At 42.7% G+C, this 26,554-nt stretch overlaps 1 protein-coding gene across 3 annotated transcripts; it reads left to right on the forward strand.

The window, feature by feature from the left end:
• The first annotated feature begins 456 nt into the window (after positions 1 to 456).
• Positions 457 to 24,614, forward strand: TRIM36 (tripartite motif containing 36). Of its 3 annotated transcripts, none has more exons than XM_037509495.2 (10): positions 457 to 533; positions 2,659 to 2,893; positions 11,286 to 11,611; positions 13,891 to 14,037; positions 14,959 to 15,054; positions 16,364 to 16,617; positions 17,327 to 17,451; positions 18,370 to 18,660; positions 22,568 to 22,865; positions 24,149 to 24,614. In XM_037509495.2, exons 1-10 carry the CDS (start codon positions 507 to 509, stop codon positions 24,498 to 24,500), a joined length of 2,151 nt encoding a protein of 716 aa, XP_037365392.1. In that variant the 5' UTR covers positions 457 to 506; the 3' UTR covers positions 24,501 to 24,614. The 3 variants fall into 3 exon arrangements, with proteins under 3 accessions (XP_037365392.1, XP_054550489.1, XP_054550490.1); XM_054694514.1 differs by lacking the exon at positions 457 to 533 and adding an exon at positions 1,128 to 1,145; XM_054694515.1 differs by lacking the exon at positions 457 to 533 and having other exon boundaries at positions 2,855 to 2,893; positions 11,270 to 11,611.
• Positions 24,615 to 26,554: the final 1,940 nt, after the last annotated feature.

Consider the following 26,554-nt stretch of genomic DNA (forward strand, 5'->3'; position numbering starts at 1 on the left):
GCTGCAGCTCCGCGGGGCGGCCCCACCCCTGGCCCGCCCCTCGCTTCTGCCCCCGCCAGGCCGGCTACCCCCGGGGCCGGGGCGACACGCGGGAGAGGCGGCGGCCTCCGGAGCCCCCGGGCGCCGCACCCCCAGCCCGGCTGCCCCGCCCGCTTTGTGCGGTGGTCGCTGTTGCCCGGGCGACGGCGCCGCCCCGGCCCCGCCCCGCCCCGCCGCGCCCAGCCCCCGCGGCCGCCCGCCCGCCCCGCCGCAGACCGCAGGAGCCGCCGGCGCAGCCGGCCGCGGGCGGGATTCGGGCCGTCGCGGGAGCAGAGCGCGCCTCTCCGGCCCGTGCCGTCGCCTGCCCCGGCTGCTCCTCGCCGCGTCGGTCCGCTGGCCGGGTCCGGCCGCCCAGCGCGCCCTCGCCTGGGAACCCGCGCTCCGCGGCCGGCGCAGGGGCCCGCCCACCGGCCCTGCCCGGGGCCCCCGCGCGCCCCCGCCGTTGATGACACCTGGAGGGGGCCGCCATGGAGGGGGACGGCTCGGACTCGCTGGTGAGTGGGGCGCCACGCCGGGGGCCCGCGCGCCCCTTCCTCGGCGCTGCGCCGGCGCTGCGGCGGGGTGGGGCGCGCCGGGAGCCTCCTCTCCGAGCTGCCGGGGCGCGCGTGCGGTGGCTCCGCTTCCTCTCGGGGTGCCGGCTCGCGCCCGGAAGAGGCGCCGCTGGGGTGCGGTCCTCGCCCACCTGAGCACCGCGGGGAGTCGGGGCGGGGCTCGTAAGTGGGGCGCAGGCTGTAGAGGGAACTGGCTTCCGCGAGTCGGGGGCCGCGCGCGGCTCGGGGCGCGCGCCCCGCAAGGGCTGCCCTTGTCTGCAGCGCCGTGGGGCCGGCGCTCGAGGCCCCCCGGACCCCGCGGGCGGCGCTGGCCGGCGCCCGCCGCCCAAGGCGCCCCCCAAACCCCACGATGAGGGGAGGCCGGCTCGCGCAGCCAGCTGTCGGGGTGCTGCTGTTTTTGCCTGAAGGCGTCGGACCCACAGTTTCCCAACTTGTTTCCTCTTCAGCCTCATCTGTTTTCAGACAGCTTGGTCGTGGGACCCACCACGTTGCATTTCTCTTAATCAGATTGTTTCCCCTCGATGAATGTGGAAGGAACACTCATTTTTCTTTGGAGTGAGAATATTTTCTTTTCTTTTTTTCTTTTTCTTATTGGTGAGGTGATACTATGATTTATTTGTAATTGTTTTTTTTTTTTAAGGATTTATTTAAAAAAGAGCTGGGGTACAGGCCAGAGGTATGGGAGGGGGGGGGTGAGAGGATTCACCAGAGACAGAGTGGGGAGCAGAACAGGCAGACTGATGAAATACACTGCTGGGGGGAGCAGCGGGCGAGGCAGGAGAGGGCTGTGCGCCATGTGGGCTGCTCCCTGGTCCACCGGATGGAACTCCGTGCTGCAGAGGCTGCAAATTGCCTCATAGTGCGGTGCTTAACCCCTTGCGCCACCAGCAGGCCCATGAGTGAGAATATTTTCTATCTATGGCGATTAGAAAGGTTCTATATTGCTTTAAGTACCGGTGGAATGGAAGTGCTTTTAGATCTCCCAGCGGGAGAGAAGCTTTTGAGTTAGGTGTTAACCCGCCTTCTTGAAATGCCACAGATGTGACTATTCTGCATTTTTTTTATGTGCCTTATTGAGGTGGGGGCTATCTTGCTTCCAAATTTATTAAAATTGTGACAAGAGGGCTCTTACTAAGTATAGATTGGGTGATGCATGAAGCCATGCTGCAGTAAAACGCCCATTGACAAGGGTGAGCTAATAAAGCTATGAAGCCCTCTGTGGCATTTTAGAATAAACCTGCATACATTTGTATTTAATTAAAATAAGTGAATTAGGTCGGTTTGCAATTTCTGAATATTTTCAGTAGTTGAAATGACTGTGTAAAGTTCATGAGAACCTTAGACTACTGTCTTTAGAATTACAGGGATGATAAATATAGACTCATAGCCTCCCCAGTTTGGGCTACATGGGTAGAGAAGCTAAATGGGGGTGGTAGGGAGCCACAAATCTTGTTAGTTGCACTTAGTCTAAAATGTTTCTCAGTAAAGATAATGCAAGCCTGTGGTGTTGATGGCACTTATGATCATGCCTTGGAAGCCCCGACACCCTTTTAATATTTATACGTGCTTTTAAGTAACTGCTTGGATGTGCAGTTTGAGAATGTCAAGCATTTTTTCCTGGTTTACTTTTGCAGCATATGAAAAAGCAGCACGCTGAATGTGGAAAACTGTTGATAATTTAGTTTCTAAAGATTTCAGTGGGACTTTGGAGCACACTGGTCAACTCCATTTTTACTAGTTTGTGATATTTGCCAGTCACATAATGCATTAAATGCAAGTACGGATTCCTTTTTGTGCTACATTCTTAATTTTTATTGAAACACTGTGCATTTAGGATTTCACTGAGTTAGTAAGTTGTAATGACTGCATAATTGTCGATCGACTGTCATGGTCCCCTAATATTTTAATTTTTCTCATATTTAAACTTTTTAAAAACCACTTCATGTCCCTTCAGTTCTAGACTGTACTTTGAGGGATGCTGATGGTATAGAATTGTACCTACACAAAAGGTGTTAATATATTTATTCACTAAGAACCTTTTGACCTGATTTCTTTTTCTCAATTGAAGGTTACCATTAAGAATATCGAGAGAGAGCTTGTTTGCCCCGCCTGCAAGGAGCTATTCACCCACCCGTTGATTCTCCCCTGTCAACACAGTATTTGTCACAAATGTGTGAAAGAGCTCTTACTCACTGCTGATGACTCGCTTTGTGACATGGGATCAGACAACTCCAATCAGAGCAGTCCCAGGATCCGGCTCCCCTCCCCAAGCATGGACAAACTTGACAGAATTAACAGACCAGGTATGTGCTAGAACCGCGGGGTGGGGGAGCTCAGATAGACATTCAGTGATAACTCTGGGAGGGAAATTAGTTTTGCTATTTTCTGTTGTGAGGGTTAATCTTTCCAGTTGAATAAAATAACAGTGTGCTTATAAAGGCAGCTTCCCCTCTTTAAGATGTTGAAATGAATTCTTACTGACATTTGGTATGGGCTTAGATATTGGATACTGAATACCACTTTTGTTCTAAACCCCTTATTAGTGTGTCTGTATTTTGGGGCTGCTTTGACCCTGTGACATTCTCTAGATGGGTAAAATGATGGGCTACTGAAGTACTTACCAGGGAAATCTCTACGCACAACGCATGTAAATAAATATACTGGGTTAAGTGGGGAGGCAACCGAATGACTAATTCTATAGGACTTTTTTAGAGGACTAATATAGCGTTTCAGTTTTATTTTTTTTTCAGCCATTTGTAATCCATATTTTAAAACAAGGATTTGCAACGTAAGCTAAATAGTGGTGGAATTCTGTAACAAAGTACTGGAAGGAGATGTGATTAGATTTATAGATCCAGTGTTTCGCTTGTTTCCTATTGGGATAATGTTTCTTTCTTGACATCCACGGCAGGGTTAATGTATATCAGAATTAGTTTGAAATCACTGGGAACAGACCATTGAGAAATAAAGGATCTGCAGTGAGGACCACGGTGGGTGGAAGCTGGGGTGGAAGCACCCCAGCATCACGTTAGGCACCCCTTTCTGTGAGGACAAGGACTTGGGCACCCTGGGAAATGAGCTTTTCAGGTTTTAAGCTTATCCTTCTAGTCCACTCTGTCCATGTCTCCCTCTTACAGGATAAGACTCTAACTTTTTGATCTTGTAAAGCTTTTTATTTTATTTTTTTTAAGATTTATTTATTTATTTATGCACACAAGAGCTGGTGTACAGGCCAGAGATGCAGGGGGTGAGAGGATTCATCAGAGACAGAGTGGGGAGCAGAAAAGGTGGATTGACTGAAATACACTGCTGAGGGGAGCAGCAGGCAAGTCAGGAGAGGTCTGCTGTGCCATGTGGGTTGCTCCCTGGTGGCTGGGGATCGAACTCATGTTGCAGAGGCTGCGGATTGCTTCAAAGTGTGGTGCTTAACCCCTTGCGCCACCAGGAAGGCCCTTGTAAAAGCTTTTTAAACAAGAGTTTCTCTCTTTAACTGCAAATGCCATCTATTGGTCCTTACCGAGGTAGTGTCTCCTGGGGTCCTAGTATGTCTGTGTACCCATCAGTGTGGATGAGGGCAGACTGGTTCTAACAGTGGAGTCTAATTTAAAAACTTGTATTTTTCTTGAAATGGTGATCACCCATTGCTTGGGAGCTATTTTACACACATAAAAATCATACGTATATGCAAAACACGAGTATCAGGTCCCAATGGGGTGCAGAGAGGATGAGGTCAGAGAGGGTGCTCTGTTCATTGTGAAGTCATCTCCTTAGTGTTTTTCCCTGCCTGCGAGGGACCTGGGCCCCAGAAAGGAATAGCTGTGATCGATAAACTTCACATTCTGGTAGATTTTTATTCTCTAGGGACGCCTGCCTCACCAACCCAGGGAAATTCACATTTTATATATTTATATTCAGCACAGGCCATTAAAAGGAATTTTAGATATGTACCAATATTTCTATTTATAATCCAGTTGAACTCACATAGTGTATTTCTTGAAATCCTGTATTTTTAGAGGCTTTCATTCTTAAACTTTGATTAGTTTTTATGTGGGCTTGATAGGAAAGATGTAGTATAGTTAACTAGGTGATGTCTGGTTAACTTTCTGTTTTCAGGAACTTTCTGCACTACTCCGTAGATGTTTAGTAAATATGTGTTGAGTGGATATTAAATAATGTCTGTGCTATGAGATTTATGCCTATAATGGCTTTTATTCAATAATAATGACTTTTTTTCCTGGAACAAGAGATGCCCTTCACCACGCTTTACAATATCTAGCTCTGAAATCGAATTACTGAGCTGTGTTCCTCTCTTCTTCAGGAAGAACGCTATTAAGTGTGATTATATCCTGAGGGAGGATATTAGAAAACTTCTGTGTGGAGATCAATTCTAGGAATAAGAACATTTGACTTGGGGAAGGTATGACCGCAGAATATGATGGCTGTCTTGTGGATGACACAAGTGTCTTCAGAGCGGAGATTCCAGAGCAGCGAGCAGAGGGAATAGGAATGCCACGTTCAACCTAGTACTAGAGACAGTGAACCCTAAGGCTGTCCAGACAAGCAGTGGACCTGATTTGAGCAGACCCCTGTCACTGCCAGTGTCTAAGTTAAGGAGTCAAGCTGAGATGCAGGGGCCAAAGAGGTACATGAAGCAGGTCCGAGGCATAATACTGCTTCATAATTCTTTGATGTAGAACAGCCACCACTTTGTTTCCCATTCACTGCTCTAAGAAAACCAGCAGTCACCTCCCTGATGTCCCACCCCACCTCCCCTGTTGGAGGCTGGGTGCCTGTTTCAGGACTGTGGAGATGAACAGGATGTCTTGCATGAACGGGCTGTAGCCAGTTGGCGCTAGTGAATTATGTGGAACTGGGGGTGCTGGTTGGTCACGTTCTTTAAAATTGCTGTGCCAGCTCAACTTAGGGGAGGGAAGTCAGAACACATCTTTGTGACCCAGCCAACTGTTGGGCCATCAGGATTTGGAGTCTTTGTTTACACAGTGGTGGGTCTCTACCATCTACAATTATTGTGGAGGGGATTTCTGCTTTGGGTTACAGTTGGAGCCAGTGTTCTGTTAACCACCTTATATTCTCCAGCCCTGAAGTTCTATGCCTTATTGCATGCTAGGTACATTGTAGGCTGTACCTGCTGGTTACCAGACAATGCTGAAGAGTAATGAATGACATAGATGTGTCCTTCCTTTTTATTTATTTTTTTTATTTTTATTTTTTTAAAGATTTTTTTTTTATTTTTATTTATACAAGCACTGGGTACAGTCAGAAGCGCGGGAGGGTGAGAGAATTCACCAGAGCCAGAGCGGGGAGCAGAACAGGCAGACTGACGAAGTACACTGCTGAGGGGAGCAGCGGGCAGCAGGAGAGGTCTGTGCGCCATGTGGGACCCTCCTCCAGTGGCCGGGGAGCAGCCAGGGATCGAACCGGTGCTGCAGAGGCTGCGGGCAGCTTTGCAACCCAGCGCTCAACCGCTGCGCCACCGGGGAGGCCCTGTCCTTCCTTTTTAAAAGAAGCATCCAGCCTAGCATTATGCAGAGCTGCATAAGAGATGCACTAATTAGGACACAAGCCTTCACCATGAGTGAAGTACAGAATTCGTTAACAGACGCAGGTGGGGTGCTTAGGGGGAGAAAGCTGCCAGTATCCCCCTCATTCCTGCAATTCCTTGGAATTCTTAGCAAATGAATGCACATTTTAGGATCTCCTTCCTTCTCCTTAGGTCCAGTTTTAAACTAACTGGAAGTCATTGTATTAACAATAGGTTGTTAATTATCTTCCATTTAATGGGAATTTACCTATAATTTTTCTTTGGGTAGTTCAAAGGTAATTTCAGGGGTAAGTAATATTCCTTTTTTCCCATCATTGAAAAAAAATTTTTTTCATCAATTAGAAGGAAACCAGAAACCCTATTATAAGCAGGTGATGTGGAGGAATAGAGTGCTAAAATCTAGTTTTGCCCTTGCTCTAATAAAGGGATTAACTGGACCTGTGCGGACCTTTCTAGTAGCCACTAGCCTTCACAGGCTGTTGAGTCCTTGAAATGTGCAAGTCTAAATTGACATTTTCTCATTGTAAAATACACGCTTGGGATGAAAAAAAATCTAACTGTCTTTAATAATTTTTGTATTGATCACACTTTGAATAGATATATTCTCAATACATTGGATTAAATAACATGCATTAAAATTAATCTCACTTGATTTTTTTCTTTTTTTGATGTGGCTACTGGAAAATTTAAAATGACATACTTGGTTTATACTTTTGACTCACATTCCTTTTGGGTATTGGTCCTTTGACATTTTTTAAAATAAAAGGTTGCTTTGAAAAGAGAGTAGTAACTTTTGTTCATATAACCTAATTGCATATTCAGTTATATGAAAATAAAGGGCTGTATTGATGTGTATTTTTGGTATTTAGGCAAGCTCTCTCCTCATTTCGTATTTCTTCTTGTCAGATAGTTCATTTTAGTAGGGTTTACTTGTAGTGTTCACTTAGATCAGTAAAATATCAAACGAAAGATACTTGATATTACTTAGTATTTCCAACAATCACCAGAGGTATGATTGTGTAAAATAAAAGTCTGTCAAATAAAGTGTCTTTCTTAAGTGCTGTGGCAACAGGAATGAATTCTGAACTCTCATAAGATAAGCTTGAACATTTTATGTTGGTGGCTCTCTAAACACCGCATGTACCAGGAAAAATACTTTTTTTTTTTTAAACACTGTTAATTCAGTAATTGTATTTTGTGTAGGACATAGTTACTGCTTTATCTTTTGTTAACAAGTTGTGAATCTTCTCTTTGAAACTGAATCCTAAATCCAGCTTTCTGTTCATTGTTTGCAGCATCACAACGGAGATCTTTGGGGTGGAGAGGTAGAAAATGCTTTATCGCTTGTGTGGCCGCAGGCAGTTTAGATTTAGATGTAAATTTAATAACCTTGTATAGATAAGGCTTTTAAACATCAGTGGTCAAGTCTTCAAAATTGTTTAGAAAGTTAACAAATTGGACTGAAATGACTTAAAGGTCAACAGGACTAAATTTCCAAGGATGTTCTGGTGTTTTTAAAGGGAGCACTGCTTATCAGTGCTAGCATTTTGCCAAAGCCATATATTTTTGAAGAAAATGGCATACCATTTGTTGTTATTTTTTTTAATGTTGCCTTAAAAATCCTTTACATTGTCTTAGTGGAACAAAGCTTACATGAACAGCTATATTGCTGCCTTGGGAAAGTTAAATAAACCCTTAGTTTCTTGTATGTTTAATGTTTGCTTAAAGATACTGATCATTTTTGTTGTTCATAACAATCATTTTGATTGTTCATAACAATCTTATTTTTATGCATATGGTGTCTGCTAATATGAAAAAGTCTTTGCAATCAGAGTTTTATCTTTGAGGTCTTACCCATTGGTGGGTAAATACTGTATACTGCTTGTTTTAGACTTTCTGAAGTATTTAATCCTGTGTGAAAGATGGACCAACCTGTTATTCAAAGGATTTTTGTTTATTCCAGTTGACCTTTAAAATAAAATTGGCTACTCTTTTTGGAATGCTGGTGATACCTTATATTTTAACTGGAGAGAATAAGCACCTGAAATGTTATCCCTTTTCTGTCTTCCTCTGCACGGCTTCATCTAAAACTCACACCTAGAAGCCTCGTATAATCCTCTCATACTCTTCAGTGAGTCCCTGAGGCTTTTAAGGGTTGAAATTTAGAATTACAAGGAAAGATAAGAGCAGTTTGCTTAAAACAACGATGTTTATGTTTGATTCAAGGGTAGTTGACAAAAAGTTTGTGCAGTTTGGAAATGCTGATACCAGAAGGCATTGGAACTCACAGGCATCAGCCAGCCAGCATGTGCCAGGAGAAAGCAGGAGGCAGCATAAACCCTCCGCTGGTGGTCAGACACCTAGCAGCCCCTGGGGAGGGGAGCACTCACCTGCCAGGCAGAGCAGTGGCGAAGCCTTTTGCAGCCAGAGTGTGGCCGAGGATGCAACAGGCACAGGATGCAACTGGCACAGGCTGGGAACCTGTTACGAACTGACCATCTTTGTTTTAAAACACTCGATTCTCTTTTATCATTTTAATGGTAAAACATATATGACTGAGAGTTGACAAATTGATGAGATTTGCCACAAACTGAGGAGAAATTTGGGGCAGTCTTCTTTCATACTTGCTTGTCTTTGAAGTAAAGCATATGGGGAAAAGAACTGATTCTGCAAGGTAACAGTACTGAAATAATTTGCCAGTGTTACTACTCCCTGATCCCCCACCCATGCAGTTTAAGTTATAAAACTGCATTGTTCAGCTTGCTTAGCTCCCTTACCTTCCTAAGCTGTCATTACTTTTCTTCGTGTTGTAGAACACTACTATCCCACAGTGTCCAGGGTCAGGGGGGTGCATGACCCTGCACCCTACAGGATGGCATCAGTCATCTCTGACTATTGAGAATTTGAAATATGCAAACCAGGAGCCGATTTTTTAATGTCCATTTTATCCTGAGTTCCACTGTCTGGACATATTTTTCCCATTAGGTTTATATCCCAAAATATCCTCAGATTTGTCCATTTTATTGGCCTGGAATATTCTGTTGTTTTTAAGAAAACATGGTGGACATATGAGAAAGGTGAAAGAACTTTCACCTAAAGTTCTTTAGCATTAATTTAAAAAAGCTGGAGCTCTGTTGAGAAAAATAACCAAGATCTATTGATTTTCTGATTGAAGAAGTTCGTGTGATGCTTTATCCCACCGTAATATGTTTAAAGAGGTTGACAGAAAAGGGATGAAAGAACTTTTTTGAAAATTCTCCCCAGGAAGGCCAGAATCGAGGTGTCACCTGTGTATATGTTAAAGCACCATTTTGTTGTCATAAGGTAATTTTATTTTACCCCATTACTTAATGGATCACAACCTTCAATTCCTAAAAGCAGTATGATAGCCCATGTTAAAGAGCGCTGCCGAGTTTACTTATCCATTCTGTTTCTGTCATCCAGTTCATGCATGGAAGCATGCAACTGAACATGAATTTCCATTTGTTTAAACTTGACCACTGCACTCTTGCCATTTCTAGAATTATTTGGCTTGTCTTGTCACTAAATGAAGTTTTCATTGGCATGTGTTTTAAAAGTAGCTCTGCAGCTTATTTCATTATGTGCCTGCTGTGGTGTGAAACATCTTGACTGTCACTGCATGTTGCAGAATGGTTGCAAGAATATATTTCATGTAGAATTATTGAAATTTTACTGGGCAGCCCTTCTGTAATTTTTTCACTATGTTTAAAATGATCAAGATTAAACATACCTTTAAATGAAGGTGTTACAAACATGCTGCATGCTTGTTGCCTTCCTAGCTCAGCGCCACCTAGCATGCTGTAGAGCCCCTTCATTAATACTCTTGCGGGCTGCCTGCGGGGTGTTCCCTGTGGGATTTCACCTCAAACATCTTTCAAGACCATCTCTCAGCAACGATAGTAATGTGATGTAGTGACTGTCACACAGCTGGTCACAGACCTTTTCGAAATGTGTGGTGCAGTAAGTCTATCCATTCATTCTGGGTACCAGATAATGGTGTGGAAGGCTGTAGGTTAAGAAGTTTGTGCTTATATTTTGGGAGTTATCTTGTGGGCCAGCAGCACTACCTATCTAAGAATAGATCCATAAATAAAAGGCCGGAATGTGATGCTCAGTGGACAAACCTGGATTCTTGTCAACTGCTGGGTAAGAACTGTCATGTTTGACTGCCATTTCTTCCAATCAGGATAATAATGAACAAAAGTGTGAGGTTTGAGGTTATTTTCTGTATGATTAGATGTTGTAAAATTACTTGTAATTTTGGGGGAGGTACATTTTGGCTTACTGAAGTCAGTAATCTTAGTGATTGTTTTTTTCAGGTTATAAGAAGATATTAAATGGTTGGTCCCTCTTAAAGTTCCCAGATTCTGGATCTGTGAATGAGCTTTTCACTCTTTATTTATAGATTACACTCTACTTACTCATGATTTTGCCTACTGAGCTTTCAGAAATAAAACAATACTACAGTGGGAAACCCCCTATTGCAACGGTTCTTAACAATTTCTACTCATTTATTCCTGTGCTAAAAGCAATGAAGTGTTTAACCAGAAGGCATACATAGGTATTCAGATGCAGACATTTTCATCCAATTTCAAATAGTCTGCATGACGATTTGGATCTGTCTGCCCATGGACTTCAGGTGAAAGACTCCTGCTTTTTAATCCATGAGCTCCCTTCCTGTGAGCCAGCCAAGACCTTGTCTATTGAAATGGACACCAAATTCCTTTGGCTCTGAAATACAGAAAAAAACTGTAGCTGTTGATTTTTTAAAGTCAGTAGATTCTGACCCTGTGTAGTATTGTATTAAATGTTTTGTTGTTTTATCTGTTTGACTTACGCTGATTTTGGTATGGAATTTACTGTAGAATGAATCCTTTCCTCTTTGATTTAAAAACTACTTAGTCATAGGGGCTTTCCTTTTGTACACCAAGGGAAAAACATTTTCAAGAAAGCATTTCCAAAATACTGATTAATTCAAATTAAGCCTCTTTGAGTATTATGTTTTGGGAATCTATTTTCCTATATGCGTCTCCCCAAAACATGACTCCTTTTTCCTTCGTTCTATTCATTTTCCTGCTGATGTAACTAAACAAAGGCTCACTAATACGCAGGCTGGAAGCGAAACTCATTGACTCCCAGGACAACCACTTTTCCTTGTCCTGGGTGTGAGCATGATGTGGATCTTGGAGAACGAGGCATCAGTGGTCTGTTCCGAAATTTCACTTTGGAAACTATTGTGGAAAGGTATCGGCAGGCAGCCAGGGCAGCCACCGCCATCATGTGTGACCTCTGCAAGCCACCGCCTCAGGAGTCCACAAAAAGCTGCATGGACTGTAGTGCGAGCTACTGCAACGAGTGCTTCAAAATCTATCACCCCTGGGGTACCGTGAAGGCTCAGCATGAGTATGTGGGTCCAACTACTAATTTTAGACCCAAGGTAAGTGAAGTGTTTATTCAGTTAGCATATTACACTTCAGATTATATTAAAAAAAAGTTATTAAATTGTCCATAGAGGGAAAGACATAGCTTTGAAAGCAGATACAAGAAATTAAAGTCTAATGGTTGATTTAAGGATGATATTAAACATCTCCACTGCTTGGTAGGGAGCATCCTGGCTCACCCTGTTAGGATGCCATGTAGTCAGCACAATGCATGGACAGTTGTGCTGATAACTGACTCACAGAGCAAGATGGTTATCCTCATCGTGCACACAGAGATTGACTTGGTTAAAGCTGAAATGCTTCTGGGTCATAGTGTGATAATGTGATGGAATTGGGAAGCATTTTTCTGGCATCTGTAGTTAGCCACAATTATATTACGTAAAAGTAATCTCAGATTAGTAGTATTTTGAAGCTTGTGATATGATGACTATATTATATTTGAAGTGGATGCACATTTCTTAAAGATTATAATTTCTCTATTTATACTCAAAAATGTTATGCACTGTTGTTTGCCCTGTTACATGACTGAAGAACGATGATTTCTAGGTGTCTTCAGCTATATTGCTTTCTGAATTGTGTAGACTTAAAAAGCACTTTAATTGACTCTCTTAATTAAGGCTCATATTCCTGATAATCCAGTAATTATTGAGTATGAAAATCTGCTTTTTTGAGCTTAAAAGACTTCATTTGTAATTAAAAAAATGGGAAAAATCCTCAGTTTCTTAAAACTCTGAGCCAAGTATTTTCTTACAGCAGATTTAGCTCAGGACTAGTAGACTAAAATAAAAGCAATTTCTGTTACCATATTTTGAATGACTGTTCTCTCAAACTCTTAACAAGGAGTTTTTAGTCATCCATTATGTTCCTTATCTGATTTAAATGCTCAGGGTCATAGATTTTTAACAATTTATGACTCAACCTCATGTTTTCAGGTTTTAAGATGAACATGCTTCCATAATGAAAGGACTTGTGCTTATTAAATGAGTTGGGCTTGAGATTTTATGAGTTAAGAATGATTTTGAATATAAATAGCAGTGTTGTTCTATTCACAAATATAATAAAAGATTGTTTCTGCTTAAAACAGAGGAACAGGAATTACTGATAACAGTGTTTTCTTCCAAGTCACCAGCTTTAGACAATATTGTAGAAATCTAAAAGATGTTCCTTCTGACAGAATATTTGCCAATAACTTTGAGTTTTTGTGATCATCCCGTGCAGAAAGTAAAATTTCATATTGTATTTAATTTATTTTAAAGATTTATTTTTATTTACTTATGCACACAAGAACTGGGGTGCAGGCCAGTGGTGCAGGGTGTGTGTGTGTGTGTGTGTGAAAGGATGCACCAGAGACAATGGGGAGCAGAGCAGGCGGATTTACTGAAACACACTGCTGAGGGGAGCAGCAGGCGAGACAGGAGAGGTCTGCTGCACCATGTGGGTCCGCAATCTTGAGGGGGATAGAATTCATGCTGCAGGGGCTGGCCATAGCTTGATAGTGCTGAGACTTTAACCCCTGCACCACCACAGAGGTCTGTCTTGTTACTTCTGCTCTGATCGTGGCAACACATTATTTTCTAGTCCAGACACATTTAGCCTTATTTAGGGAAAAAAAAATTAGAGTATTCTTTTAAATAAAATCCTTCCATTTGATTTTATGTAACATCAAATGTACCAATGGTGGTGGTTTACAGAGGAAATAACAAGGTCAAAAGTAAATTCAGAAAAATGCAGTTCTAAATTTGAACAGTGTGTGTGCCATTAATTTGTAAAAGCAGACACATTTGGAAGCTTATAAAGTGTTTCAGGAGTTTCTAGAGACAGGAACAGATTTCTATTGAGAATAGGGAGGCCATGGCTTCTCATAGCGTGTATGTTATGACACCATATTAAAGTCACCGACCATCATGACTACCTACCTACCTTGTCACTGGGGTCCGAGGACCTGTCTCGCTGGCTCAGCATTCCACTCGAGTCTGATAGAAATGAACATTTCACCTTCCTATCACCAAATTTAACGGAAATAACATCCACACACCTAACTAACCCTTGAACTCTCAAATTTAAAAGCAAGTAATTCTAATACAGGGGATTTACATGTGCTGTACAGGTGCTTTTATTTTGGCTAGCACTTTTTGTCCTTTAAATGACTATTTAGTGACTTTGTAAAGCAAATCTTTGTGTTTGGGCACTTTCTCTGATCACTGGAAACCTTTTTTGGGTGCCAGGTTAGCTATGAAGATCCTTCAGCGCACTTTTTTTTTTTCCTTGTCGACAGATTCTAATGTGCCCGGAACATGAAACAGAGCGAATCAACCTGTACTGCGAGCTGTGTAGGCGGCCCGTGTGCCACCTGTGTAAGCTGGGTGGCACTCATTCTACGCACCGCGTCACCACCATGAGCAGTGCCTACAAAACCTTAAAGGTAGGACCTGTTGGTTTGGGGAGCTCATTTCAGTTCTTTATAACTTTATTTGACTTATGTCTCCAAGTTCTTTCTGGGTCCCCCCTATAGTCCCCAGAAGTCTAATCCCCCTGCCTAGCAAGGCTTTCTCTATCCCCCTAGTCAGCCACCCAGCCAGAGACCTGCCTCCTGTTCCTTACAGTGATCCTGTCCTCCAGGCTCTGTGAGAAACACAAGATGATGAAGTAGGAGACTCGTTGCTTAAATTCCTAAAAGCTGGCTCTCTGCCCACCTTTTCTTACTCACCCTTTTTATTCAGGTCATCTGCAGTGCCTGAGAAATCTCAGCTCCTCCTGTCAGCACTGTGGCTTGAGAGGCCTTTGTGTTTTAACATACTCCAGGCACATTTACTTATGTGCTCTGGACTAGACTAGGGCTCGCATCAAAATCTATGAGTTTGTTTCTGGTAAATTTGGCTAATTTCAAAATTATTAAAAATTTTTTTTTCAGCAAGCTCTGGATATAACCTGTTTTCCTAAGTGTATATTTTTGGTACTGTTGAATGAACATTTAGGGTTGGATGGGCTATGTAGATTATTTTGGAATAATCTTTGTTATCTGTATTATCTTATCTTTGTTATCTTATCCATGTATGTGACAGAAATAATTATAAAATTTGTTGGAGGATATTATCATTTCAATTGCCTCCCTTTGATTTGCTTAGAAATCTTAGGAGGAAGCATTCTTAGAATGACGATGAAATACGAAAAATGTGTTAGTGTGTATTCAGAACTTGCATGAATTAACCTCATAATGTCAGTCTTCACTGTTCATCATGGGCTATATGAGAGGACACGTACTGTGTGATTGAAAAACAATTTCTGAGACATCTTTGGTAAACTCTTCTTTCTGCCTATCTGTGTTTTTACTGTGTTCCAACAGGAAAAGCTTTCAAAGGATATTGACTACCTTATTGGTAAGGAAAGTCAGGTGAAGAGTCAGATTTCAGAACTTAACTTGCTCATGAAAGAAACTGAGGTAAGGGTGTCCGTTTTTCATCTACTCACCTAGACATTTGTTTTCTCAGTCCTAATGTCCTGGGATATCATGTGAACGGGGAGTCCCTGGTTGTGTAGATGTTACCATGCTTTCCTGAAGACACGAAACCTTTGTAAAGAATATTCTGCTCTGTGGTCATTGCTGGGGTTGAGGCAGCAACTGGCTAATATTGGAGCATGAATAATGACCAACTCTTTTTAAATGTGGCAATTAGAAAGGATTCAAAATTGACAGTGACAGGGAAATGGTAGCCTTTGCAATTATCTGTCTTGTAGAATTTATGAGGAAGATTCTGGAGAATGTATGATGTGGGTAAGAACAGGTTTATTGAAGGTTCCAGATATTCCCGAGTATATGCTCTGCAGAAGACAGCCATCCGGGCCTCCCCTGGTGGCGCAGCAGTTGAGCGCTGGGCTGTGAAGCTGCTCACAGCCTCTGCATTGCCGGTTCGATCTCCGGCTGCCCGCAAGGGTTCCACATGGCGCGCAGACCTCTCCTGCCGTGCCCGCTGCTCCCCTCAGCAGTGTATTTCATCAGTCTGCCTGTTCTGTTCCCCATTCTGGCTCTGGTGAATTCTCTCACCCTCCCATGCTAATGACTGTACCCAGTGCTTGTATAAATAAATAGACAAACAAACAAATAAATCTTAAAAAAAAAAAAAAAAAGACAGCTATTCCAGCCTTCCTGCTTGCATTGTTTGTGGTGGCCACAAAGTAGAAACTGTAGTGAAACATAAATTGCAGAAAGAAGAAATAGCTACAAGTATTTCCAGCAGTGCTACTAAAGCTTGCAGTAATGTTGAGAGAGGTACCATGTTATTCATGTGATGCTGTCCAGAAAGTAGCAAAGAAGGTGAAACTAGGCCCTACACTTCAGGATGGAGAGGGAAAGAATTGGTTTCTGGAAAGCTGATAAGTGGATTCTGGGATGTGGGTGATGTTCTACTCACTTTGGATGCTCGTTAGTGGCTGTGTTTGCAAAAGATTCCTCAATCTGTACACCTAAATGTTACATTTTTCTATTTATTGTGCTTCAATAGGAGCTTGGAGAAAATGGTAGTTATAAAATTACAAAATAAGCCTCAATCAAGGTGCCAGTCATTCTTCGCTAAGCGTGTTTGATGCGAAATTACTGAAAATATCAGAGTCAAACGAGACTTTTTTCTTTACAACATCTGCAATTGTTTTGTTAACTTTTGGTTATTATGTCATCATGTAGATGCCCTGTAGACTTGGGCACAAGGTGTGGATCTAGCAGATGAGGTAATGCTTTGTTTGTTCTATGCTAGTGCAACGGTGAGAGAGCGAAAGAAGAAGCCATTACACATTTTGAAAAGCTCTTTGAGATTCTAGAAGAGAGGAAATCATCTGTTTTAAAAGCAATTGATGCTTCTAAGAAACTAAGATTAGACAAATTTCAGACGCAAATGGAAGAATATCAGGGACTCCTTGAGAACAATGGGCTTGTAGGGTATGCGCAAGAAGTGCTCAAGGAGACGGACCAGTCTTGCTTTGTACAGACAGCAAAACAGCTCCACCTCAGGTACTCTTCCTCCTGACCCCTAAGAGCGGTGGTGCGGCCCCTTCAGCCCTGAGGGGCTCATCGTGCAGCGCTGGGAGCACCTTCCTCTTCACACCCGACTCCATCCAGCTTGAATGTTTTCTTTTTTCTTGAAGTAATGCTGCATTGTGGTGTGTGAGCCTCGGCTGTGCTTGGTGGGCATGAGCCGAGTCCACCCTTCATGGAGGTCACCACTGAGACCTGGGGGAGAAAGGAATGTCCCAGTGTGTTGTTATTAGCAAACTGACAAAGATGAAGAAAGACCCAGACTTCCAATAGGGCACAGGACTTGGCATGAAAGCCTGGCCTGTATTTCTCCCTCTCACTCTCTTCCAGCTCCCAGGACTCTCTGTGTCCAGGCACCTTTGTGGAGAGCACATACTGCACTACTGTGTGTGCCAGGCCGAGACCTTCTGAAGGGCAGCTGGGCTTACTACTTGGGCTGCTGCTTTCAAAACCTCCACCTATGCAGGGGCGGGGGGGGGGGTGGTGATGATCACCACTTAAGTCCAGCACTAGACTTCCCCCACCAAGGCCCTTTTGTACCCATACCCACAGCCCCTCCCCCTTCCCTGCTGGTTACCACCACTTGTTCTCAAATGAAGATTTTTTGTTGTTGTTAATCATTTTGTGGATATGTAGATTTTCCTTTTTAAAGAATTGTTTTCATATAGAATGTAATTGTCTGCAGAATACAGAAAGCTACAGAGTCTTTGAAGAGCTTTCGACCTGCAGCTCAGACTTCTTTTGAAGACTACGTCGTTAATACATCTAAACAAACAGAACTTCTCGAAGAACTGTCCTTTTTCTCTAGTGGTAAGTTTTCATAATGACAAAACCTCACTCTTTCAGTTGGAAATCATATTGTGTAGAAAAATAAATCTCTTTCTGTTTTTTTTGTCGACATTACAAAGCAGTATCTCAGTGATTAGAATCATCATAGCTTACAGTCTTATCCTATGAATGTTTCTGTTAACTGTCCATATGTGCAAAAACTATTCCATTGGTTCCTTTGTTTTTAAAAACTGTATAAGTGACATTGCTTTGTATTTTTCTTACAGTTTTTTTTTTTTTTTTAAAGATTTCTTTATGCATACAAGACCTGGGGTACAGGCTAGAGCTGTGGGGGGTGAGAGAATTCACCAGAGGCAGAATGGGGAGCAGAACAGGCAGACTGACTGAAATACACTGCTGAGGGTAGTAGCCAGCGAGACAGGAGAGGTCTGCTGTGCAATATATGTGTTAGCTGCCACAGTGCCTGGTGATAGCTTGATAGTGCTGAGACTTTAGCCCCTGTGCCACCAGGGAGGCCCGGTGTTGACAGATTTTAAGTATGTTAATGTCGACTGTAGGTCATTGCTCTCTCTAGACCTTGTCTGGCTTAGCTGAAGCTTTTTGTCTGGTGAACTACCCTGCTCCCCTCCCCCTACCTCCTGGGGACCGCCATTCCACTCTCTGATGTTAGGAATCTATTTTAGATTCCTCATCTCAATGGAATCATGCGGTTAGTACTTGTCTGTCTGTGTCTGATTGATTATACTTCACGTAATGTCCTCACTATCCAGCCGTGTTACATATTCAGGATTTATTCTTGTTCTTGTACAGGGTATTATAAATTTAGAAAATTCTTGGACAGACAGGCATCAATGAGTATTGTCAACAAACTGTTTTTATTGCAGAAACACACGACTTCTGAAATAACAATATTTTAATTTTTTCCCATATGTTTTTCAGGCATAGATGTGCCAGAGATCAATGAGGAGCAGAGCAAAGTGTATAACAATGCTTTGATAAACTGGCATCATCCAGAAAAGGATAAAGCAGATAGCTATGTCCTCGAATATCGGAAGATTAATAGAGATGAAGAAATGTTGTCTTGGAATGAGATAGAAGTATTTGGCACAAGTAAAGTGATTTCAGACCTAGAAAGCAATTCTAACTATGCTTTCAGAGTAAGAGCCTACAAGGGTTCCATCTGTAGTCCGAACAGCAGAGAACTGATTCTTCGCACTCCTCCAGCTCCAGGTATTATGCATAGTGCAAAGGAAAATTACAGACCTAAATGAGAACCTGGGAAACTAGTTGGTGTCTCATGTAGACCTACCTGGACACAGGCTCTCATTTGTAAGAGTGTTATGGGGTAGGGGAGCGGGGTACCCCAGAACCCCCAAACCTGCCCACTCTAAGTATGTTATGTCATCCACCACATCAAGACAAAACTAGTGTATAAGAACTTTTATGGGAAGGAACTTTAATATAATTAGTGTGTAATACAGAAATGGGAAGAATATAATTTCCAAATCAAGCACCCAGTTACCCATCCCCTTGTGGGTAAGTGTCCAGCCAAACAGGGTTGGCCCAAAGCAGGGCCTCTGAGGCCTGAAAGCTGCCACAAGTCTAAAGCTCCTTCCAGCAGGGACTCATAGAAAAGGGTCAAAAACAGCCTGACAAGCCTGGGAGGAAAAGAGCAAAATCCAAATCAAGATAAACGCTGCCATTGTTCACCTTCCCATGGGTCTCTTACCCACATCTGTTTCAACTAGTCCAGGGCCAAAAAGCAAGCACAGCTTCTTCATGTGTCTCTCTGCTCCACGTGTCTCCTCCAGGCCTCCTCCGTGCTCTCCATCCTGCTTCCTTCCTTCCCCAGGCGTCTCTCCAGCGTCTCCTCCCTGCTCAGCTCCACTCTCCCTTGGGTATGGCAGAGACCCTGCACCCTCCCCTGTCCCTGGGGACCACACTGTGACAATAGGTTTTAAAAGCTGGATTGCATGCCCAGCTAGGGTTTAGAAATAGAGATTGGGTCCTGGAATTTCACCTTGTAGACTGAGAACAGGATTCTATTTTTCACTGATGTCAAATATAGAACAATATGAAAAGGAGGACATTTCAGTGAGCAGGACTATTAAGTTTGAGATTAAAACAGCAACTCTGAACTAGCATAATTCTGTAATTTTTAAAGCAACTCATAGAAATTTCAGTAATATTGGAATGTTGATTCCCAGCATGTGGGGATGGGTCGTGTATCAGAACCACACAGGTAGCTGCCCGCCCCCCCATACTAGCAGCTCCTTCCCAGCATCCCTTACCCACCTTCCAACTTATCAACCACCGACACTTCTTAGAGAGTGCTGTGCATGTTGTAGAATGGGAATGACCTCTAGGGAGTTGATGTTCACTCCATTGTCTCCAGGGACAAGGACCTTTATTTTATTCTTTTTTTTAATTACATTTATTTATTTTCTTATATCTCTGTTCATTTTTGTACAGTATTGGGTTTCCCCCCTCGGGCGTGGTCCCTAGTTGCCCCACCACAGCCCATGATCCCGCACCAGAGCCCAGGGGCCAGGGACACTCAGACCCGAGATTGTGCTCACTCTGGTAGCAGGAAATGGTTTTGCCTTGGAGAGTCCTCCATTTGGTGTTCAGATCCTGTTGCCCTGCCTTCTTGGAGAGATTTATCTTCCCATAGTCTCTGCTCTCTGCACTTCCTTCCCTTTTTGTGCAAACTGTATTATCCACTGTTAGTTTACCATGCACTTTGTGGCTACTTAAAAAGATGAACATATGCAACTGAATAAGGTCAGCTAAAATTATTTCCTGTACAACTTTTAAGAAGATGCTGTGGAGTCACCTAGGTAGAGTCCCAAATATTAAATGCATATTTTCTAGCTTGTGCAGCTTCTGCTTTCTTTTCTAGTCTGACTGAAAGTGGAAGAGAAAAGCAACCTCACAGTCTTTGCTGTTTTCAGTAACAGCATGGGGGCAGGGAGGGAAGGAAATGCAAAGGGCTGTCTTCCTTTTCTCTAAGAAAAGCCACAGGAATAGGGTGATCGTTTAGATTTATGTTGCATGTTGGCAGAGTCGAGGTGATTGAAAGGATGATTGTCATACCAGGAAGAATGGCAGCTGGCAAGGGGCATGGTTACAGCTTTTTACTGTGGTGTGCTGTTTCTCACTTGGACCATTTCTGCACATGCACACCCATGGCATCAAGTACATTCAGTCTTGTGCTACTGTCACCTCGCAAGTCTCTAGCAGTTTTCCATTCTTCCAAATGAAAATTGTGTGCCCATGAAACAGTTCCTCATTGCCCCCACCAGAGCCCGGAAGGCCCTCTTCTACCTTCTCCTCTGCCTGTTCCAGGTACCTCGTATGAATGGGTCCATGGAATGCTTTTGTGACTTGCTGGTATTCAGGTTCATCCATGTAGCATATAGCAAAGTTTCCTTTTTAAGGCTGCACTGATAATCCCTTTTATCCATTCACCTGTTGCTGAAAGAACGTTGGCATTGTTTGAGCTTTGGGGCCAGCATCCAGTGTTGGGCTTAATGAATTTGAGTTGACAGAGTCTATAGGGAAGCAGTTTTTTTCTTCTCTCCCCCGAACCCCCAATATGCCATTTGGGCAAAAGATGGGTTACACAGGAGGGGCGCTGAAGATTGTGTGGAGGGTACTTCTGGAAAATATTTACATGTAATCACTGAAAGGGCAGGTACTGGCAAAACTTTAACTTCTTTTCCTGGGAGAGGGCAGAACTTAAATCTTTGTTACGGTGCCTTCCCCTGTAACCTCCTTAACTGACCCTCACCCTTTCTCAATCCAGAAATAGTTCTTAGTTATTTAAGTTGGCTCTGAAGCCTAATGGGTGAGTCACTTAGCTTTATAGAGGTACACGTTATTTTAAACTTCTTTGACTTTTTCTCAGCAGTTTGTCTGATGCTTGTTTCGTTAGTCACCAACCTTCAAGAGTCCAGAGGGGTCTGGGGTGGTTTCCTTTGCATCCCAGTAAGAGAAGAGTGGTATTACCTCTATTCTGCAGTTGAGGAAATTAAAGTTTAGGTTAACCACTGCTTAGCGACTTGAGCAGGGGTTCTGCGCAAGGTCTCAATTCCAGGTCTCTCTCAACCTAAAATCTTGCCTTTTAAAAAAAAGCAAAAACACTTTACACTATTTCTTATCTCTTATTATATTGATTAAAAAGGAAAAGACTGGGCCTCCCTGGTGGCGCAGCGGGTTGATCGCAGCGCTGTGAAGCTGTCCACAGCCTCTGCAGTGCGGGTTCGATTCCCTACTGGCCAGGGAGATACCCACATGGCGTGGCAGACCTCTCCTGTCTCGCCCGCTGCTCCCCTCAGCAGTGCCTTTGGTTTGTCTGCCTGTTCTGCTCCCCGCTCTGTCTCCGGTGAGTCCTCTCACCCTCCCATGCCTCTGACCTGTACCCCAGCTCTTGTATAAAACATAAATCTTAAAATAAAAATAAAAATATGGGAAAAATATTTAAGAAAGTATATAGCTATTTAGAGAAATGTAGATCCCCTTATTTTAGGGCTGGAGAACAGAGTCAGTAGTGAAAAATACTTAGTGGAGATTTGCTGTATCTATTCCAAGGAACTGTTTTCATCAATTTTTTCATACACTTAAGATATTTTTTTCTGCTTTTATATCTCTGAGGAATTTTAAGTATCAGGAATATATTACATGTTTTTTCTTTTCTTTTTTTAAAGATTTATTTATTTATGCATACAAGAACTGGGGTACAGACCAGAGGTAAAGGGGGGTGAGAGGGTTCACCAGAGACAGAGTGGGGAACAGAACAGGCAGACTGAACAAAGTACACTGCTGAGGAGAACAGCGGGCGAATCAGGAGAGGTCTGCCGCGCCATGTGGATAGCTCCCTGGCTGGGGATCAAACTTGTGCTGCAGTGGCTGCGGAGAGCTTCATAGGTTGTGTCTTAACCCCTTCCACCACCAGGGAGGCCCTGGACATTATTTTTTGGGTACGGTTTTGGTTTCTCATAATTAGTCTAGGTAGACTGACACATTCTTCTTCCTCTCTATTCAGTCATTTCTATATGAAGATGCTATCATTGAACTGTAAATTATAGACATGCTAGTGAACAATCTTCAGACTAATCTTAAGCTCTATTTATAGTTTTCAGTTTCCTCTTTGATGAAAAATGTGGGTATAATAATGAGCATCTCTTACTGAACTTGAAGCGAGATCGTGTTGAGAGTAGAGCCGGGTTCAATCTTCTCCTGGCTGCGGACCGCATCCAGGTGGGCTACTACACGAGCTTGGACTACATCATCGGCGACGTGGGCATCACCAAGGGGAAGCACTTCTGGGCCTTCCGTGTGGAGCCGTATTCCTACCTGGTGAAAGCAGGAGTGGCTTCCAGCGATAAGCTCCAAGAATGGCTGCGTTCTCCCCGGGATGCCGCCAGCCCACGGTAGGTCCCTTTCCTGGCCTAGAACTTGATGATTCTTCTAAAAGTAAGCGCCCTTGTTTTTCAAGGTAAGAGGACTGCAAGATAGACGTGGAGGTAGTGTTGACATTCAGAATAGGCATTTCTTAGGTTAAAGGGCGGTGTCAATGCGAATGAGGCGGGCTGAGAATTTACACAGTGAGTGACAATTCTGGGCAGTTCAGTTCTGATGCCAGGAGGAAATGTGTCTGTTTCAGATACCTCTCGATTATGATGTGGCTTCATAGTTGGAAGCGTGAATATCTTTTTACATCAATTACTTTAATTATGTGGCAAAAATACCTGTATATATATTGAGTTGGCATGCTGCCGCTGTTAATGAGCTGCTCTTTTCTCATGGAACACAGTTTCTTTAAATTCTCCCATAAACACTGTACTAATTTGGGTCAAGGTAAACATGTTTCCACAGCAAAGAAATTGAATTCCTTAAGAGATTGACCATTTATTTATTGGAGATTTTGCAGATCTTGCAGTTTCATTCATTGGGTATGGTGCAGGGTGAATTAGCTCACCTAAGTCATCTTCGTCCACTTATGTGAGCAGAAATGCCAGGTGAACAGTCTAAGTGGTAGGAAAAACTTTGTCACAGATGTAAGAAATTGAAATCTCACTGACTGTTTTATAATAGAGAAATAGCAGGCATAATGGGTAGATTGTTAGTCTTAGTAAATGCTGAAAAGTGTGAGACATATTTTAGCATGAGAAATATTAGAAGTGAAAAAACCTCTTTAACCTGGTTGATGGAGTATCATCTCAAATGTGTAAAAAGCAAACAAATTTTTCTGTAAGATGCTACTATTTTAGAGCAGAAAGAAAAAACATCTCCATAATACTTGCTTACCTCAGAGCTCCAGAGAGAAACCCCAACCCGTAAAGAGAGCTAAGAGAACAGCATTATTTTGCAGTTCTCACTGGTTTTACTTCAGCTGCTAAGTCCATGGGTTAGGGTGTCCAGTTCTCTTCACCCCCTGACCACTTGAGGTTTGCTAAGCCAAAGTGATTATGTTTAGCTCCCCACCTGTGTATGTGCCCAGGTAAAAGTGGATGATGCTTGAGGATAGAGAACTTGAGGCTGAATTGGAGATGCCATCCTAAGTGGCTCTTGTGGAATCCTGGTGTTTGTTTTAGCGGGAAGCTTTTGAAGTATAACTCGTTTTAGTTTCCAGTCTGTCTGTGGCGAAAGTGCTTTGAAGGCCCTGCAGCCTGCGGGCAGCGGTGCAGGTGAGCCTCTGTGTGTTGTGTCTCAGGTACGAGCAAGACAGCGGCCACGACAGCGGAAGCGAAGACGCCTGCTTTGACTCTTCACAGCCCTTCACGTTAGTCACCATCGGCATGAAGAAGTTTTTCATACCCAAGTCACCGACTTCTAACGAACCCGAAAATCGAGTCCTCCCCATGCCCACCAGCATCGGGGTCCTCCTCGACTGTGAGAAAGGCAAGGTGGCTTTCTACGACATGGACCACATGAGGTGCCTGTACGAGCGCCAGGTGGACTGCTCGCACATGATGTACCCGGCCTTCGCGCTGATGGGCAGCGGCGCGGTGCAGCTCGAGGAGCCCATCACTGCAAAATACCTCGAGTACCAAGAGGCCGTGTAGGGCGAGCGTCTGATGTGACTGGGGCTGGACGATGGCAGAGAAATGCCTCGGTGTTCACCTTCGTAACTAAATACATATCATCTACGTATCTGTCCCCAGGTTGGTTTGTTGTGTGTATTTCTTCTTAAAACACAGAAAACCTGAACAGCCCGGCTTTTCCCAAGCGGCAGGTGCAAAGACGCTCTTTCCTGGTTAACTCCCAACTGGTTAAGTGTGCGTCGAGATGGCCTTTCTCCTCTTATGAACAGCACATCTAATTTATTTATGTCAGTTGGTGTTGCTGATGCACACACTTCTTTCTTTTGGAGGAGGAAGAGGAGTACAAAAATATTTATTATGCTTCTTTCGTGTTTGGGTTTTCATTTTTCTATCATGTTTATGTCCTAAGAGGATATTTTTAAAACTGCCTTATGGATAGAAATAAGTAATTAAGTGCTGTGTCTTGCATTGGTCTAGATAGGTAAAAAGAAACGGACAATAGAATGGTAGTATATTTAATGGAGAATTATGTATTTTGAGGTGTATAACTAATATTAAGAGTCTATTGCCTGGAAAATGAATACTGCTGTTTGTTTTTTAAAGTCACAAATTGTATTGTGAAGGATACTTGTAAGGTCCCCTAATTGTGATGCCCCCCCCTGCATGTGTAGCAAAGTGGTTTCTGGCAGGAACCACAAAATACTCAGTTAACACATGAAGCTCTTCACTTCATGTAAATTTTTTCAGGGAAATCTGTCTTCATCAAATAATTATTTTACATAAATATTAATGAAGGTACTCTGGTATTTGCCATTTTTGTTCTTCTGCCCTATTTTTGTGTCTTGTGGTTTTTGTTGCTTGGCACAAATACTGCCCGTCAACTGTCCTGGTTTATGTTTACGTGATTGAAAAGTTCATGATATATTTTTAATGTCATTAAATATATTATAAAATGTGGAGCCATTAGTCAGCTGTCTGGAATTTTCAATGGGTCATGATTTGGTAATAAGCATTTGTAATATAAGCAAGTAAAAATACAAATTAAATTGTCGAGGAATAATAACAAATCTTAATGACTGTGTTCCCCTTTAAAAGTGAAAAGTTCTTTTAATCAGAAAAACAGCATTTTATCTAAATTTTGTATTTGTGAAAGATGTTTTATTGAAGCTGCTTATATTTTTAAAGTTAAAATGTGCAGGAACTAGACTGTTACGCATTTCAGCACTAATCATTTTGATATGTTTTTGATATCCTTTTAATAGATTCACCAAAACTCTTGGGCCAGTATTTTGTTTTGGTATATAATTTCTTCCACTGGAAATGTGTTATTCAGGCTGGTCGTGTGCTAAGTTAACTTTCTCCCCTAACCCATGTGGAAAATATCATGGAGAATTCCTGAGTTTGGTAGCCTTTGTTGCTCTCCCACCTAAGAATAGCACTTTATGACACAGTATGAGTTAAGGAAATATATGCAGTGTTACGTGGATGTTTGTGCAATAAAGCTGCTGCCATTGAGCTTGTGGTCGAGTGTGACAGTCTTCAGCGTGTAAGGCATATGTAGACATTTCCAACATGAAGCTTTAGTAGGAATAGGAAAGCCATCGAAAACACTGTATAGTTGTGTATCCGTTGTGCTGCTGGATTTCTTTTATTTTTAATAAAGATTAAAAGTAAGTCAAGTGTAATTTTTGAAATCTGCATTCCAGGAATTCTCAATATGACCATATGGAAAATGGAAAATTGTTTGTGAAAAGATGTTTAGCTGAATATATGAACTTAGAGCTAACGTTTTATATGTCATTAGTTGGGACATTGATCGGTGTTAATTCTTGTCAACGGATTATTGGAGGAGCTTAATGTGCAATGAATACTTCAATTGATTGATTTCGCTAATACTTTCTGGGCCATAACAGATTCCAGTTTGATCCCATGAGTGTTCCTTTAGTTCACATTCTTACTCAGTAGATGGGACTCTGGTAGCTGCAGGCAGTTGTGGGTCACGATAAGTTGTTATTAATGCTTGATATGGGTCTTAATTACAGAAAAAAAGGGTAGTTGATTGCAGGCTATCCCTG

This window comes from Talpa occidentalis, unplaced genomic scaffold (genome assembly GCF_014898055.3).
Source record: "Talpa occidentalis isolate TD23 unplaced genomic scaffold, MPIMG_talOcc4v2.1 talOcc4.13, whole genome shotgun sequence".
Lineage (NCBI taxonomy): Eukaryota > Metazoa > Chordata > Mammalia > Eulipotyphla > Talpidae > Talpa > Talpa occidentalis.

What these genes read in the sequence shown, in the direction of transcription:
- TRIM36 (XM_037509495.2), top strand. Translation starts at nt 507, where the DNA reads ATGGAGGGGGACGGCTCGGACTCGCTG. An exon ending in GGGACGGCTCGGACTCGCTG is followed by an intron (nt 534 to 2,658) that starts GTGAGTGGGGCG and finishes TCTCAATTGAAG; the next exon opens with GTTACCATTAAGAATATCGA. An exon ending in TGACAGAATTAACAGACCAG is followed by an intron (nt 2,894 to 11,285) that starts GTATGTGCTAGA and finishes ACTAATACGCAG; the next exon opens with GCTGGAAGCGAAACTCATTG.